Source organism: Pezoporus flaviventris, unplaced genomic scaffold (assembly GCF_033815535.1).
Source record: "Pezoporus flaviventris isolate CSIRO_AGI_PZ_B2104156 unplaced genomic scaffold, CSIRO_AGI_Pfla_v1 ptg000002l, whole genome shotgun sequence".
Taxonomy (NCBI): domain Eukaryota; kingdom Metazoa; phylum Chordata; class Aves; order Psittaciformes; family Psittacidae; genus Pezoporus; species Pezoporus flaviventris.
The window spans coordinates 30,276,819-30,294,682 of record NW_026892550.1 but is presented as its reverse complement, the minus strand read 5'-3'; the positions used below and the strand labels follow the sequence as shown (position 1 = coordinate 30,294,682).

General features: G+C 37.0%; 1 protein-coding gene across 7 annotated transcripts in view; it reads right to left on the bottom strand.

Moving 5' to 3' along the window:
• Positions 1 to 448: 448 nt before the first annotated feature.
• FAT1 (FAT atypical cadherin 1) overlaps positions 449 to 17,864 on the bottom strand; it is a 108,158-nt gene continuing 90,742 nt past the window's right edge. For 3 of the 7 annotated variants that reach the window (XM_061473751.1, XM_061473773.1, XM_061473782.1), the window contains 12 exons: positions 17,289 to 17,486; positions 12,291 to 13,092; positions 11,240 to 11,371; positions 10,974 to 11,137; positions 9,923 to 10,385; positions 9,266 to 9,419; positions 8,927 to 9,037; positions 8,093 to 8,724; positions 7,712 to 7,849; positions 5,654 to 5,713; positions 2,931 to 2,966; positions 449 to 1,939 (listed from right to left, as the gene is read on the bottom strand). In XM_061473751.1, the coding sequence (XP_061329735.1) occupies positions 1,314 to 1,939; positions 2,931 to 2,966; positions 5,654 to 5,713; positions 7,712 to 7,849; positions 8,093 to 8,724; positions 8,927 to 9,037; positions 9,266 to 9,419; positions 9,923 to 10,385; positions 10,974 to 11,137; positions 11,240 to 11,371; positions 12,291 to 13,092; positions 17,289 to 17,486 (3,516 nt within the window). In that variant the 3' untranslated portion in view covers positions 449 to 1,313. Of the gene's footprint in view, positions 1,940 to 2,930; positions 2,967 to 5,653; positions 5,714 to 7,198; positions 7,253 to 7,711; positions 7,850 to 8,092; positions 8,725 to 8,926; positions 9,038 to 9,265; positions 9,420 to 9,922; positions 10,386 to 10,973; positions 11,138 to 11,239; positions 11,372 to 12,290; positions 13,093 to 17,288; positions 17,487 to 17,864 lie in introns of all 7 variants that reach the window. The other 4 variants (XM_061473790.1, XM_061473805.1, XR_009746968.1 and 1 more) reach the window with 3 other exon arrangements.

The window sequence follows — 17,864 nt, the reverse complement described above, 5'->3', positions numbered from 1 at the left end:
GGCACAGAAATTCCAGCATACAAATACATAATCAAGGGACAATTATTCCTAACTATTTGGGTGATTAAGAAAGGAAGAAACTGCTTTAAAGGGCTTGGTTTTTTTTTTCTGTATCTATTTTGAGGACTTACTTAAGCAAAAACACTCAGTAATTTACGTAGCTGATATTGTATGTTCAAAGAAAAATGCAAACTACCCAGAAGGCTACTGGAGTTTGATACCCATCAATCTTTATTCATACTGGCCCGTTTACTTTTTCACACCATTAAGTAGACACACACTGCCATCTAGTGAGCATCTAACACAGCTGCGCTTGGACTTCTGAGGAGAGGGAAAAGTGGTGCTTGGAGCAATTAACTTCGTACAGTACAAAACATACACAGACTTAAAAATGCTGCACTGAATGCTTTGTCAATTGTATATTATATATAATACAGATACACAGAGCAAAGCTAAAGTATTTTATTAATAATTTATTGTCAGTAAGAAAGACTGGCTAATGGTAATTTTCAGTAAAAACCTTTCTTTACAAGACCATTGGATCACAAATATACAGACACTATAAAAACTGTGTCATGGTGGTTTTGGTTCTAAACTGGTATGTAGAGGGCCCCCAACGCACTTTCCAAGAAGGGAAAAATTGTTTACAGTTTTAAAATACAGCAACCCATTTAAGACATTTCCATGTAGCTGACCCAGAAGAGCATCAGACTTAACCTATGTACAGTTGGAATTGTGTGAAAATGTTGATTTTTTTTTTTTTTTTTTTTTTTTTTTTAACATATAATGAAATGTCAAACCTTAGTTTTCTGGGGAATACATACAGTGACGCCCTGATTATAATAAGTCAGGGTGCTAGTTTTTAATGGCACACTAACACCACTAGTTTCAGTGGGAAACAAATTCACAAAGTATCTACAAAATCTAGTTAAAACTATTAAAATCAAAACTGTACATAAAATTTACAAAAAGTAGGAGAAAAGTAATTGCATTAGAACTATAAATATATGTATCATGCTAACATGGAGAAGTGGTATGTGATTTTCTTAACATAGACAATGTAAGTACAAAAGATGTTCAGAAATGGCACAGCCAATGGAAATCTTGGAACTGTCCAATTACAGTAGGTCAGGAAATGGAAACAGGCTGATTTAGTGAAATGAACTGCATGATCCAAGGCTGCCATGCCAGTTTAGCTCACTGAAACAAAAGCATTCACTGTGGCTAGGAAAAAGAAAAGAATAAAAAAGCTTTTGAAAGTTGTTCTAGAATTGATAAAGTTTGTTAGAGTCCAGGCACTTTCATTGAGTGTGTCAGACTTCTGTATGTTGCTGGGAATCAAGTGGAGGAATCTTCACATCTTCAAAATGACCGTCATCTCCACTCTCATAGTCACTCATCATGACTTCTGACTCCATTTCACAGCATGCTGACACATCGGAGCATGAAGCTGTGGAAGCATACACAGACATGGACATGCTGTCTACAGTTGGTGCTTCAAAGTCTCTATTGTACCCTAATGTGTAAGGAGCGTAAGGTTCTCTGTAACTACCGCTGACACCACTGGCTGCGGTCTGAGGTTCTGACATGTCTGCAGGATAGTGATGGGGAAGGTACTGATTAAGGTTAAATCTCTGCCTGCTTCTTGCAGAAGAACCCAAGCTACCTACAGCTGGCATGTCTCTGGGTGGCTGTATTGACTCAAATTGGTCGCTGTATTCTGGTGGTAACGGTGGAAGCTCATCAGGTGCAGGGAAGTCATCAGGTGGAGGTGGAAAATCACTTTCTATGTCATAACCACCAGGGTAATAGTCTGTATCGATGGCATTTGGATCATTGTAGAGGGGAGCTGACTCTTCAACCACTTCATAATTTGGATACTCTTGGATACCTGGCAACTGAACGCTTGGCATCCAGTCTGATGTATCCCAGTGATAACCTGAAAAGGTAATTTTTTTTTTTTAAAAGTAGTATTAGTATCTTGTCTTCAAGTCAGTCTGAACTGAGAAGTCAATATATGTATTAAGCCAATGCAGTCACCATGATTAGGACAGTACTTGTTAATTAGAGAGCAGTTTGTCCCGGTTCCACAAAAGACATTTAACACAACACAACTTTACATTATGCCATGCATTAGATATTGCGTTATTCACACTTGAACTTTTATGTTTTATTTTGACATCTCGCCTAACACAGGAAGAGCTGTAGGTCGCCTATGGAATGTGCTATTGCAATACATAGTATAGAACTGTTCACCAGACAGCAAAGAACCAACAGGCTCCCTGGTGCAGCTAAATTCTTAATTGTTGTTGGGTAATTACAGTTAGGGTGATAACAGCTACATGTTTTTCTTAAAAATATATTTAGCACATACAAACCATATTTTTCTTGCATAAAAGAAATAATGTTTAATTGGTAAAGTATCCAGACCATTTAAAGCAACTTTACCCCTTAACTGAAATGTAAGGGTAACTTCACAAAATGCTGTTAGCTCTACATAACTGCCACACACCTCTGCTAAAAATCCTTGACTATTAGTAAAGGCATTCCACATTCAAAGGTCAAAACAAGATCAAAATTCCACATTCCAAACAAGATCAAGATTCCACATACAAGATCAAAACACGAAAATCAAGCTTAATCATGCATAAATGACTGAAAGTGATCCTTTCTCACAAACTCCCCTTAAATAAGTTTGTATTCATCTGCTGGAAACTAGATGTAAGCCTAATCTCATTAAAAAAAAAGAATTTTCTCTCATCTGAACACCGAAAAGGAAACTACTACAGAATTGTAAGAAGATGCAAATCTAGTTAAGAATAATCACTGCAGACAGATGCACAGCAAGCAAAAGATAGTAAGTCTGTGTTAAAACCAAGTATTAACAGAAATATTTTGGTGAACATCAACAAACTGCATGCAGAAGTCACCTCTTGAATTGCTGAGGTCAGGAACAGCAAAAGATTCTTTAGGTGGCAGAATGAGAAGAAAAAGGAGAAAACATCTGTAGTTAGGAATCAAATACTAGAACCAATATGAAGATAAACAATGACTGTCACTAGGATGTTCATGCTGCTTTGCTTTTTTTCCAGTTTACTTAGCAGTGCTAAAGGAGTTTTGGTTTCTGTTTTTTTTTTTTTTTTTTTTTGTTTTGTTTTACTCCTGGGATTCTTTTTTGTTAAACTTGAACTGTAGAATAGTTACTGAGTTACATACAGCCCACATGGGACATGGCTGTGTGATGGCAAAATCTGCAGTCTCTAGTTTGCTGAAATCCTCTTATCAGTAGATTTAGGACTTCTGCTAAAAAAGGGTAACAAGACTCAACTTGACTTTTTTCTTTCCTTGTATCCCCCTTTGTTTTTTGATATAGGGCTGCATCTCTTAGGACTTGCACTTTCCAGTATTTCATGCAAAGACGGGAATGCTCCCTGTAGTATCTAGCTTACATACGCTGTGCACTGGGAGACCTGCCTCCCTTGGTACACTAATCCCAACAACTCACACTCAGCAGAGAATTGGCCAGTGTTATCTGATGAATTTAGGTTTCTTTCTCTTCAGGAACCTATATTCCCTGTTCAGGTCTCTAAGGATGAGTGATGCCTATCCTAATGCCAGAATCTTTTCCTAAGAATGGATATTTTTACCTATTCTTTGAAGACTGGAAGGACAGAGACTGACTCTTAGGGGAGGTTCCTTTTTCTTTTCCTTTCCAAGCTTGCCTAACCCAGACAAGAAAATATTGTCCACAGTAAAGGAGACACCAGTTGAAGATCTAAGACTCTTAAAACATCTCTGCCCTTATCTCCAGGAGAAGGTTCTGACCACTACATCTACTAAGAAGATGACATTCTTAATTTTTCTAAGGAAACTGGGTGCAAAACTGAAGATGATAGGCAGACTGTGGTCTTATGACTTAGTGCACTTTTACCAAGGAATGGAACCTGATGTGCCCACCTTTCTAGGTGATGACCTGCTAGACTGGAGCTATATTTTCTCTTGCATGCGGCATTATCAATCTGCATGGAGATACAACCTCCCCTGCAGAGCAGTGCAGAGAATGAAGACCTGCAACTGCCCTGGAATGAGACTACAGTTCATGCTTCCAGGATACCTCTTGAACAGAAACACTTGGGGAGGCTAAAGAAAAAGACCATCTGTCCCAGAATGTGACCTTGCTGAAGGCTTGAGCAAGGATCTCTGCTACTCAAGCTGGCACTCTCCTGAGGGTGCTCAAAAGCAGAACTCTACCCAAGATGCTTTGAAAGAAGGAATGCTTATTAAGAGTAGAAACTTCCAAGTGTTAAGAAGTAGCTGAGCAGAACATCTTCAATTTCTCTACAAATATTGTGCAATGCATAAAATATTTATATTTATTTTACAGTGACACTAAACCACCAAGCAATACTTACAACTTTAACTTGAGAACTACATCCATCATTTTTAGTTTCTACCAGTCAAAATCTCAGAGAAAATCTGAGTGATTAAATATTTCCCCTTATAGATTTTGCCTCTTCTAGTCTTCCAATTCTCCCTTCATAAGTACTGTGCATTACAGTTTTCTATCACTGAGGACTCTATACGTACACATCAATTACTGTCATGTAATTAGGAGTCTCTGCATTTTTTGTAGACAATGTATGTGTCTGTCTGCATACATTAGACAGGATGTACTTCAAATAGTAAATCTAAGAATCTTTAGATACTGTAATTTTATATTCTTAAAATGGCTTTAAGTAGAAATTAATAAAAAGTAGGGTTTTCTCAACAAATAGGAAACATGTGTTATGGATGGTATTTCAGAAGTAACCTCTGCAGCCTCATGGTCATGAATTGCTTGCATATTACTGGAACTTTAGGGAGTTTTAAGTTAATTAAAAGAATAGCTAGCATTTGTATAGACTCATTGGCACCTTTGTTACTACTATTATTTTGTAAAGAGTTGTGTTTTCCAGAGTGGACAGTTCTTAAATGTTAGGGAAGAAATAAAATTCCACCAAAAATGTCAACTTCATCTAATTTCCGAAGACATACTACACACACAAGTATATGTGTGTGCACATGTATACACCCAAACATACCTTTTAGATACTGATTTAAGGCTGGGTAGTAACTACTTAAACCAATAGGGATGAGTATGCCCATACACCTCAAGATCATATGAAAAATCAGAGGTTTTCACTAAAGAGACAGACTGATCTGACAAACAGGGAAGTGAATATTGTCATCGGACTACTCCCATTCTGCTCAGCTGGACAAGGTGCCAACATATGTGGGTGTGAGAAGAAAAGGAAGCAGGGACTGCTGCTATTTCATCTACAGCAGTGTATGTAATTGCCTTTGATGCTGTCTCAATACTGCTGGGAACTTTGGCATGAAAATTTTCAGGAGTAAGAAGAGAGTAAGATCTTTTCATACCAATACCTCCCCCCCCCGCAGAGATCACACTGTAAAACCTGTCCACAGGGTAGCTACAGCATATACATGAAAATACTAACAGATATAGAATATAAACATATCCTTTGTTAAAACTTATCAGAAAGTCCAAGTAAATAATATTTTATGACTCCCATCTGCTAGGACTACATTAACTAGAAGACAAACGTGCATTATTCTGCAAAACTGTAAATAAATATGAAAAGCATGTATATACCTTCTTTTTCCACCGAGTCAACAACAGCATTGACAAGGTGTATTACAGTCACTATGGAAGCTTGTAAAAGGTATAAAAGGAGCAAATTAAAACAAACCTATAGTTAGTATCACTTTAAAAAGCATATAGATATACAAAAACCACTGTAAAATTGCAGTTCATTACTATTTTATAGAGCAAGATTATTGGTGTACATATACATTTACCCTCTTCTTATCTAGAAAGCAGTTGCATATAATACATAAAATACATCTCTAATAATGAATTTTATTCTTGGTAAAAATGGAAATGTAACTACTCCTGAAGCAAATTCTGCATAAGCACAAAACTGCTTTAGTTGACCCGGGATTTCTGAAATTTGCCTAAACATACCATTTGCATAATACTTCATCTAACAGCAATGACCTAAAGCTCTTCTAAAGGCTTGTGTTGCATGAATTAAGGATTATTTCATTAGGCTTCCCTTTTAGACTGAAAACTACTCCCCCACTCCAATATAAGACCAGGGGAGGAAATTTTCACTGAAATGAACTAAAATGCTAGAATATGAAAAATATCTACTGAAAACTTCTGTTGCTGACCTACTTAATTTGTGTGTGAACAGTGGTATCACTGTAGAAATACCAAATTCAGGTTGTGACATTCTGATGTAAATACAGCTGAAATTAATGCATTTTTTGTGTCTTCCCTTTCCCAAGATTCTTTTGGAAGGAAGAAGGATTTACTCTTATATACGATGAGATAAACACATTCAGTTTTTTTTTGCATGGCTCGGGGATCAAATTTCAAACTAATAAATTCAGAATCTACCAAAAAGGAAGGAACAATATTTATGATGCTACAGGTATTTCTCTTAAAATGATGTATTAATGAGTAAACAATACATGACAAGAAATGTAAGTACAGAATACATGAAATATATGGGATGGAGAGGAGGGGAGAACCACATGTACTGCACAACACTTTATACCACAGGAAAAAGGTTGAAAATTGGTAACAGGTCTACAGGTAGAATGACGAGTACTGTTAAGCATACCATTTTACTTTCACCACTCATTAACACGTTTCTTTTCATGCTGTTAAGAACAAATCACGCTACTTCACCGAGAAGTAGAATGTTCTTTATTCCTAAGCTAAAGCAATTTCAAATTCTTTTTACCATACAGAGACAAAAGCAGAAATTGGAAAAGGAAGTCAAAACACCTTAATGTAGTGAATTAAGTTATGAGGCAACTGTGGCTTTGTCCAATCATTCTGAAATGTTTCTGAATGCACAGATGCATTCACAGCAACTGTAAAAGTGTCTGTCATCACAACGGAAAAGTAAAAGACTTCCAATTAATAATAATAAATCCCCAATATACATATGCTGATTATATTTTGATGGACTGGATTTGTGATCAAAATATATTTTATATTGGCTTTTTTCAATGTAGGAATTTTTTGTGAATTCATTTTAATCATGGTGAAAGCCAAATATACTGTTCTACTGTAACAAAATCCTTTTTGTGCAGCTTCCTTCATTACTAAAGTAATCAAACTTACAAGCAGTCCCTTAAACTCTGCTCTCACTCAGAACTGATCTGATCCATATGGGAGCTGAGGTCGCAGCAAGAAAAAGAGAAGGAAACAAATGAAACTGTAACACCAGAAAGGCTTTTACTGAGAGCTGAATGTCAAAGTGAAAGTTATTTGTGCAGAAGCCATTTTTACAATTCCCTGTATTCTTCTATCAGATGATAACTGATGATTACCTAGAAAAGTCTCTCAAATTTGAACACACTTTTAACACCTTTTAAACACAAGGCTCTGAACACCTCTAATACTCTAACAGCAGAATGATCACATATAATTTTAAGCTAAAGTAATTAAAACAAGGTGCAATGCAGGCAAAATACTTAAAAAAATAACATATTGCGTTATTAACATAAGTAAATACAGATATATATTAAATAAAATATTATTTAATATATATTGGATATATGTAAGCCCTATTGATACTAAGAGATGCAAAGACAGAACAAATAAACCTATGGGGCAAGACTGCATTTTACTTACCGTTGTCATCACATGATTCAGACTGAAAGGAGCTGAGAGACTGGACCTCAGACATGCTTTCTCTAGCACTGTAAGGATGGGAGTTCTTTTCATCCAGAGGCTTTTTTGAAAGACAGGGGTCAAGATCTACTACTTTAGCTGAAAGAAGTGGTGAGATAATTATTAGATTCTAGATTAGAGTCAATAACATTTAAGGCTAAGATCTACACATTTTTACAAAACTTAGCAGAGCTTGAAGCTCAATCAGTCAGACTCAAACCCCAGTAAAATCATAATGCCTTTTGTAACATAACAGGCATAGACAAAGACTCTGCATTCATAATAAAATTGCAGCAGCACAGACCTTTAATAGAAAAGTAATAAAATAAGAACACTTCTTACTGTCATAGTCAAAATCCCAGCTGGGTTTCTGTATTGAATCGCTGTCTGAAGGAGAGTTGGAGGGAGGTGGAGGTGGCAAATTTGGTGCTACGCTGCAAACAGCTACAGCTTTCCGATGACCATGTACAGAATCTGGGTTAAAAGTACTAAACTCTGGGTGCTCGGGGATAGCAGACCCTTCAAAAGAATTCCTGTCAAGATTATTCCTGGAGTCACTTGGAATGCTTGGAGTGTATGAAATGGGACGAACAGGAACCTGTGGTGGAATGTCAGAATAGATGTTCTTATTCAATTTTGCATCAAAATAAGGTCTTTGCAAGAAAGCTGTTGTAACTCCCAGCTGCTTGTCTTCAGGTTCTGGCTGATGCTTCTTCTTTCTACTAATCACTTTGCGGCAAACAACAAAAATGACAACTAACAAGAATATTCCTGCGATGAAAACAATAATCCCAATCACTTCAGCTAAGCTAATGTTCCAAGATGTTGAAACGTATTTGTTAAGAACAATGTCTGTGCAGTGTTTTCCTCCAAATCCATGACTACAGTTGCAGTGATATGAACCGTAAGTATTCTCACAAAGTGCACCATTAAGACATGGGTTTTCTATGCATTCATCGACATCAGTCAGGCACCTACCAGAAAAAGAGCAGAGCAATCAATGATGGTTAGTTTACACTGGTAGTCTTTGTTCTAGTCTCCTTGATCTCAACACATTTAATATACAGTACTATACACTACTAAGCAATTTGCTGTTTTATTAACATTACAGATTTCAACCAATTTGAACTGTTAAGTAATACAGTTAAAATTCCATTAATGTGGAACACTACCTACCTTTCTCCACGGAAGCCTACTTCACACTCACAAACAGGTCCATCCAAACTGTCAATACACTTGCCACTGTTTTTACAAGGATTGTCTTTGCAGTATGGACCCAGCTGGCACCTGCAAGGGTGAAAAAACCCCAAACCACTACCTTACTGCAAGTGAATATATAGTGTGGGATTCAGGGCTATGCGGGACATAGGGCCTGCCATTAACTTTAACCAACTTCAGTGTGTTTCAACTCTGAACTTTAAGTAGGAAACAGATAAACAAGAAAGCAGAAAAAGTGTTACATTTATAACTTATTCTCTAAAGGGATCATTCGTACAATAAACCATACAAATGTACCTTTGCCCTGTATACTGTCCTCGGCACTGGCAGATAAAATCGTCACTGACTGGGATGCAAGTACCACCATAAAGGCAGGGGTTGGAAGCACACGGATTGACGCTTACATCACAGTGAGTTCCCATAAACAAAGGTGCACATTTGCAGTAGTAACCTGAAATCAAATACAGTTTTTTTGAAAGACACACATGACTTTACAGGATTTAAGATCCTCTCTGCCCACTGTTCAGACAGAGTGAGGATAGGAAGAAATAGAAATATTTTTAGCGAAAGACAAAGGAGAGTCTAACAGTAAGTTTTCTGAATATGATTGAAGGATAACTTCCATACTCTCACAAAACTCAAGCTTGTCACTGAATTCAGAATTTTTGAAGGAAGATTCTAAAGTAGGCAGTTAAGAGGACTGACTACAGGTGTTGATACTGAAGTTAATCCCCACTTTGATGGACTTAGTCTACTTCATACCCCAAGGACTTGAGTCTAGAACACAGGCAGGCACATCCTTCTCACCTGCTCAACAATCCTACCTGTGGAACAATGTGTTCCACAACTCTCTTGAAAAGCAAGAATTATTCACAAAGTCATTTTGCTCTTCAAGGCAGTAAAGTGGAAAAGCAGTTTTGAAAGCCAACAGCAGAAGAACAGAGCACAGCTTACCTCCATTTGAGAGTGCGTTACAGATGCCTCCATTCTGACATGGACTGCTTGAACAACCTTCCGTGGTAGTCAGTAAACATCCAGGAGTCACATCTACAGATTCTTCCATGTGTGCATAATTTCGTGGTTTACTGTTCAGGGGCAGCTCTTGTCCATTAAGTACAACAGAATCCATACAGCCTCTGAAACCATTGCTAACCTGAGGGCTTCTACCATGTCTTGTACCTTGCTGCCGAATATGACCACCAAAAAACACATGATTATCTAGGTTTAGTGTCCTAAGTGTACCAGGAGCAGTACCAGAAGCAGTATGCACCCTATCCAGAACAAGTCTTGCATAATTTCCATCCACTTCAAGAGATACTGAATGCCACTGGCCATCATTTATCTGAATGCTCTGAACAGAGACAATCCCAGGTCCACTGCCACAATCAAATTTGTATTGGAGCCTTCCATGGTGAATCTACAGAGGAAAAACACAGCATCAACAAATGGTTTGCATGCTTAAAGAATATAAAATATCGATGCCTATAGAAGTTTGTTTGCTGGAGAGACAGGATGATGGCAGTGTTCATGGAAGGATGTTTAATAGCATTGTATTCTAAACAGTTACAGTGATTGTGATTCATTCCATATGGTTCTTTAAAATATATACCTTGTACAATTTTCCTCTAGTAATGAAGTCTCAGATCATCATCAAAAGATTATAATACCTCAAGACCTTTCATCTTGTGCTTTAAATAACTTTTTCTGTATGGATTAAATGAGTATTATAAACAAATAAATGTAAAGTTGCAGCTAATTTAGGGTGTTTTTTGTTTTGTTTTATTTAAAAAAACACTAAAGAAAACTAATTCCTTTTACACATTATAGAAATTCTGTACAAGTCTGTCACCTGGATGTATAACACACTCTACCTTGAAGGCAATTCTCAATTTTAACAATTCTACAGAGATGTTACGATTCTATCTTTTAATTTGGCACAAAAAAAAAGTAAGAACATGGTAAGAAGAAAAGAGAAGGAGATATGAACTAAGAGATTTTAACATACCTCTAAGATACTGTAGTCTGTTCCTCGAGCATACATAACAACTGCATGAGCAGAGTAAGTCCTAAGTCTCATTGTCAGCTTCATTTCTTCTTTATTCTCATTTTCCATGAGACGGTATTTCACATAGCTGCTCCCAGTAAATGTCACAGCAGAGCCGGCTGATGCTTAGGAATACAAAAAAGCATAAAATGTTTTAACACAGGTCTGGAATCAAATTTATGTTTGGAAAGTAGTATTTTTTTTTGCAGAGATTTTTAATTTCTTACCAGGACACTGTCCGACTTTGCTGTCTTGGCAAACACAGGTGTATTTTCCTTCCTTTGGATCTCCTAAACATTCAGTACCTTCAGGGCATGGGTTTTCTTCACACACACTATTCACCAAGGGGCATTTCCCTTCTGTAAAACAAAACACATTATTTCTCTTCTGTTGGTGGTAATGGTATTTTGTGAAAAGGGAGACTTAAGTGTAGTAGCTGAAAGTAACCTAAATGATATTCCTAACCATCAGACAAAAAAGTGAAGTAATAGTAATGGGACATGACTGGCACCAACACAGATGAAATAAATGGCATATGTAATTACTCAAACAATTAAATTGCCCGAATTTGGCAAATGGTGGTGTGGTTTAAAGTTTACCATTACTATCATACACCATAAAAAAACAACATGTAGGTATTCAACATGGACAGAGTGGGTTGGGGGGAGCAGAAGAGAGTGTCTGTATTTTAGACAGAAAAGGAACAGGCTTTAAATATTTACTTAAGATGTGTGAATTCACTCAGGACCATGATTTCAAAGCCATAGTTTTAAAAAGAAATGTTGTTTTCCTTGGAGCTAAAGACAAATAAATCTTCTGTTATAAATCTGTATATGTATCTTAATGAATATTCATTTCCCAGTTCACCCTGCCATTCCTAGGCAAGTTTGGAAGTTGCATGGGCTACTCCTCTAAGCGGAGACCAGGTAGTATTCAGGTACTTTGCAAGCATTACCTTTGTGCATATAAGCCCAAAAATGGCTGGCAATTTAGAATAGGGAGCAAAAAAGGGAACTTCCTTCATAAAATGGAAAATGAAGGTGCAGCTATAAAAAAACAACCCTTCCATAAGCCTGTATTATGTAAACTCTTAAAATGAGGTAATGAGACAAGAAAGAATTACTCCCTACTCTGAATAAAATTAGGCAAATACTGCAGTGAGGGTTACAGGACATTCTTAATCTTGTCCTGTAACATGAATTTTCCCCTGTGTATTACGGCTGTTCAAAACCAAACCAGTCTTTTCAAGGATATGGTTTTCCTTACCGCTTTTCTTACCTTTACAAAGACAAACTGCTGTTCTGTGATGACGGGGAGTGACAAAACTCAACCTGGCTGTGCTGTGGGTTGACATGATGTTCTCATCCACTGTTACCTTTTCTTCACAAAATTTCAAAGGACAATCTAGGCCCGCACAAAGTTTATGGAAAACATCAATTATTCGGACACCCAAAATCTCCTCTAGGTCAGGCACAGAAGAGTTTATTTTGTGGAGCAAAATTCTCATTGGATGCTGAGAGCTACCAGACTTTTCAATATTCAGAAGGACATCAAGATTTGAAGGAGGATCAGAGGGCTGCAAACTAACAATCTGGATATCATTTCTCCTCACACCCAAGATGTTTCTCAATGCTCTTTGGAAATTGCGCCAGTAATCACCAATGAATTCTTCAGGGGCAAGGTTTGCAAAGCGTATTGCAATGCTGTGATTTAGTAAATCTTGTGTGATTTGTCTGATATGCACAGTAATATCAGCTGCAGTTGTAAATTTTCCATCTGTAACAGTGACATTTAGGAGGTACTGTCCTACGTCCAAGCTTTTATGTGCTATTAGTTTGCCACCGGTACTGGAAACAGAGAACAAGGATTCCATTTTGGGGTCCAGACTGTATGTCAGAGTATCATAAACATCTTGATCGGTTGCATGAATTTTTCCAATAACACCACCTGAATATTCTTCTCCAAAGGCCGTGATAAAGATTTCTAGAGGCAGAATTGCTGGAGAATAAATGCTTTCCTCAATAACTCGAATATCAATGTAAGTCAAAGATGAAAGTGGTGGTTTTCCATTATCTGCCACCTAAGGAAGATGAGGATAGAGTTAGCTTTTTGTACTGTGGATAGTACAGTTGCATTTTTCTACGAAAAAAAAAAAGGTCCCTACAAGAATATGGTTTATGTTAATTTTACAGCTCCTGACATCACTGCAAATCCTGAAAATTTAAGAAGGTTATATAAGTAGGTTCATGCAAACATGTTTTCATGTCTTCCAAGATTAAATGGCTGCAGTGCTCTTAATACCTGGTAATGCCAGAAAGCCACTAACACTTCTAGCAAATTCAGAGGAAATGCACAGTAGCCAATTTCAGACAGCAGATGGTGCTTGAAGCTTTTTTATTTCAAGCATGGAAACTCATTACGAACTCGGAATGAGTCATGCATTAGAAATTTACAACATGCTTCACCGCAGTTATTAGGAGGTGGTCTTGAAGACATTCTAAATGCAGTATGCCAAGCAGTACTTCAAAAAGAAAACGACACATGTAGAGAGTTACAATTAATTACATTGTCTTTCATGATTTATGATCATGGAGAGGGGATAAAAAAACCACCCGTAGTGGTACTTGCTTCAGACAATTAAAATAATTGTCTTTAACAGAATCAGCCTAATTCAATTTTAAAGCCTGTTTAAACACCATGTCCCCTATCCTCCACTCCTTTTTTACAAAACCATACATTGTTGTCATATGAAGAAGGGACCAAAAAAAAAAAAAAAAAAAAGTGTAGAAAAGTGAGAAAAAAGCATTCCCTTGGGTTCACTTCTTTCTATTTCTCAGTTCTTGCTTCCCATTTACCTTTTTCCCAGAGCTCTTTCCCAGTTACTGAAAGTGAGACTAAAGAAAGGGGTGAAGAACTGGAGAGATGTGAAGGGACAGATGGGGTATATAGAGTTCAGAAGGTATCCTGCATGGTTCAAAAGATTTTACAATAATTTTACAATTACTACAGGTAGTTGATACACTTTGAAGATCTATGCAGAGAAGCTGCTTGTGACTTTTCATACAAATTTTAGCCAAAGAGTTAAAACGCCGGGCACAAGATTGTCTGTGGGTGTCCACCTCATCACAGCATTTTTAAAAAGTAACGCATGTCTCATAGAAATGCTTGTCTTCATCCATTAATTCCAAAAGACAGGCATGGCTAGAAACTTGCCCTCTAGTTACCCAAACATAAATAACAAGAGAGAGTGCTCCAGCTCAAGTTGGCAAAGTTTTGTTTTGCCTAGAATTCTGCCTGGAAACAAGACAAGGCAGGCAGTTCAGCTACAGGAGAAATGCCAAAGGGAAAAAAGAAAGGGTTCAAAACAAACAGGCAAGCAAAATTAAAACAAATGGACAGCAAGACGGAAAGAAGAGCCCCAGGAGAAGTTATTTTTCAATAGTGCAGATATTTAAAAATCTGCTGTGGTTTTAAACTAAAGACTTCAGAGTGTGGCATAGAGGACTGTATGACTCATAGCTGAAGATTTCACACAGTAATGCTGTAAGACATTTGTTAACGGATAATCTATTTCCTTTGGAGAGAGGGAAAGCAAATGCGAGAGAGGGAAAGCAATGTGGCATGCACATGAAAAGTGGCTGTTTGGAAAAGAAAACGCCTTATTTCTATTAAACCCACAAAAGTAAAGAAAGGCTTATGTTAAGTTTTTTTGGTGGTAGTGAGTGTGTGGGGAGTATAAAGGAGGGATTATGTGTGGGGATTTGTTCAAATTTTTTTGTTTTCCCTAATTAAGGTATGCCTGTAACATAAGAAGACCACTGCCTCAGCAATCCATTCAGAAAGCAGCCAAGGTGAAAGCTGTCAATACTGAAAAGCACACCAGTGAAGGTCAGTTAAAAAACAAAAACAAGTACTGAGACATGATACACAGCCATTAACTTAAGAGCTGCAAAATGAAAGTGTGGAAAGTGTAAACTTGAGAAGACGCCTTCCTACAGCCTTTGAAAAAAAATTATTTTAAAGGAAGAGGGGAAGAATGTTTTTCCACAGAAGTAACATATCTATTTTTGTGTGTACTATTGGAACTGAAGTCATGTCTTATAGAAATGCTAGTATTAGTCTTGAATGCCTTCATCCTCATGCATAGTGACTCACTAAGGAGAGGATGACAGCAAATTATTGCAGTGTATCTATTTAAAAAAGCTATCATACTATAAGATGACCAATGGCAATTAAAAGACTGTGACATATTTCCAGAATTCAGGCAGGCAGGGAAGTACAGCACACAAACCATACATGTTAGTATAGTTCATTTGAATGATTTACAGTCTCTGAGAAGCCTTTGTTCTAAATAAGTACATTTGTTATAAGACACTTGTTTGGCTATTGGATGCCGTTAAAATAGCCCTTACTCATTCTCTAGAAAAAAGGTACTTTTCAAGTGCTGTGCTAAAGAGAAGATAGCTGCAGTACTGACAGGCTGTTTACAAGCATACTACAGCCTAAGAGTGGCTTGGAAATAAAAGAATTGCATGATTCTACCTAGAGGAAGGTGTTAGATAGGTGCCTCGTAATTAAAGGCAGGCACATTAGGAAGGGCCAAAGGTGCAGCTAAATAATGAAACGTGAGAAAGGCAATGTAGCATTTTACATAGAACAGACATAATTGCCTGTGTATGTTTTCATAGAAATATGTTTTAGAAGCAAAATAAATAGAAATTAGTTACTGCTTAAAGAAATGTAAAATAAAACATATGAATCTTACATTTCACTGATGGCACATACAGGAAAAGCACTGCTGTTTTTTCTTCCCTAAACAAAAATGTTACTTTGGAGAACTGGTATAGAACTTGGAAAGCATATTAGGCAAGTGTGAGAATGCCTGGCTCTCCTGCTGTTCTGGACTCATGCAGCCTAGGAAGGACAATAGATCCATCGCCCAAGTACCCTAAAGGGTAATCTGTCCCACCACTAATTAGCAGATCACTACTGAGAAAAAAATGGCTAACAAAGGAATGATACACTTCCCTGCTTCGTTTTTAATCATCGCAATTCTTTAACCTTAAACTAAACTACATTTAAATGGAACCTTTATTTATGATGATTCTTATACTAGCCATATGATGCTCTGAGCTCCTAATGTTTCAGTGACTCAGTAAACGTACAGTACCTGCAGGAAGTTTCTTAATTTTCCTGAAAAAAAGAGATAGACTTTGTCTAAACACTTCATGATTATTATCCAAATGTGGACATAATTCAGTATACACTGATGCAGACGATACTGCTCTAGATCTCTGCAAGAGTATGCTTACTCAGAAATTGTCTGCAATATTACATCTGAGAGTAATTTGGAGATTGAAAAAAATTCCTTGGGTAAAAGTAAAGGTAAGGATTTTTCTTAATACACAAATCTGGAAATGAAGTATAAGAATTAAGGCCAGCTATTTTTAGCTTACCAATTTTAAATCCCCTGTTCACAGCTCCTTAGTTTATAACTGAATTAAAAAGGAAAGGATGAGATTAAAAAAATTGGTTTGAACTTTTCTAACATGAGGTTACAAAAAAGTATTTTAGAGAACTTAGATATGTTTAGGTAACCTAGATTTTTTTTTACATGGGCTGGTCTTTTTGCTATACAATGGCAAATGTAGCCACATATTACAGCATTTTAGGGTAATTTTTGAGTTTTATGCCATGCTTTCCACTGCAAGATTCTGAGATCTCCAAGTAGTACTGTAAGTTTCAATGCTATAACAAAGGTCCAATGACCTGGTTTTCCAAAATTTTTCTTTAAAAAAAGATGTTTTCAATTGCTACTTGGAAAAGAATGTGTCACTATAGAAAAATATTTCAGTACTGCCATGATGTGCAACTTTCAACATCCCTGTTTCCATTGTATCAGCATATTCCAGCTCACATCTTCAAGGGTCAAAGCAATAGTGGCCAGAGGAAGGCTGCAGGCAAGAGCAGATGGCTCAAGTGACCTGCCCCCTGCTGGCTTTTCCAGCATCCTGTGTAAAAGGCAAAGGGCTTACCAAGGCCACTCACTCCGTTAGCATTTCATTTATAACTTACCCTTACTGTGAGTTTAATTAAGCTATTACACCTGTGAAGATTTCCATTTAAACCAACAGATTTTGTCTCTGAAGATGTTACCTCAAGGTATGTGACCCAAATGACTACCTGGCACATCAGGATCTTGCGAAAGGAAGGCAAAGGGTAGGCATACTGGGCATACATGGGAAATGCAAAATGACCAGAGGCAGCACATCCTACCTTAACATGGAGTAAATAGTGATCCCTCACTTTACGATTCAGTGCAGCACCTGTTGTCAATACTCCCTGCTGGGTAATTTGAAAAGTGTTCTCTTCATTTCCACTCAGGATGGTAAAGAGAAATGGAGGGCCATTGTGAGAAGAATCCTTGTCTGTCACCACTAGTTGCAGCACACTAAATCCAACAGGCTTATTTTCCTATAAATGAATAATACAATTACAATGGTTTTGTTAAAACTGAGGACATTGCCTGATGATTTCTTTTTTGCAACAGAAAAAAAAAAAAGAATATCAAATTACTGTCAAACCAGCTAATCAGTGTAAAAGAAATAAGGAAGTACATTTTTAAACTTTGTGGTTTTTTTTTAACTTTATCTTATGACATTTTTTAAAGTAGCTTAGCCTTGAAACCTTACGTTTTCCACTTTTGGTCTGAATTAAGATTCCTCTAGATTAATTACCAAGTCATCAAAGACTTTTAGCTAAAACACCTGTTAAGAATAATTCAATGCCTTTGTTGGGAGGACTAGAGAAAACACACTCCCTATCTAACCCCTTGTGTCCCTAATTAATGTT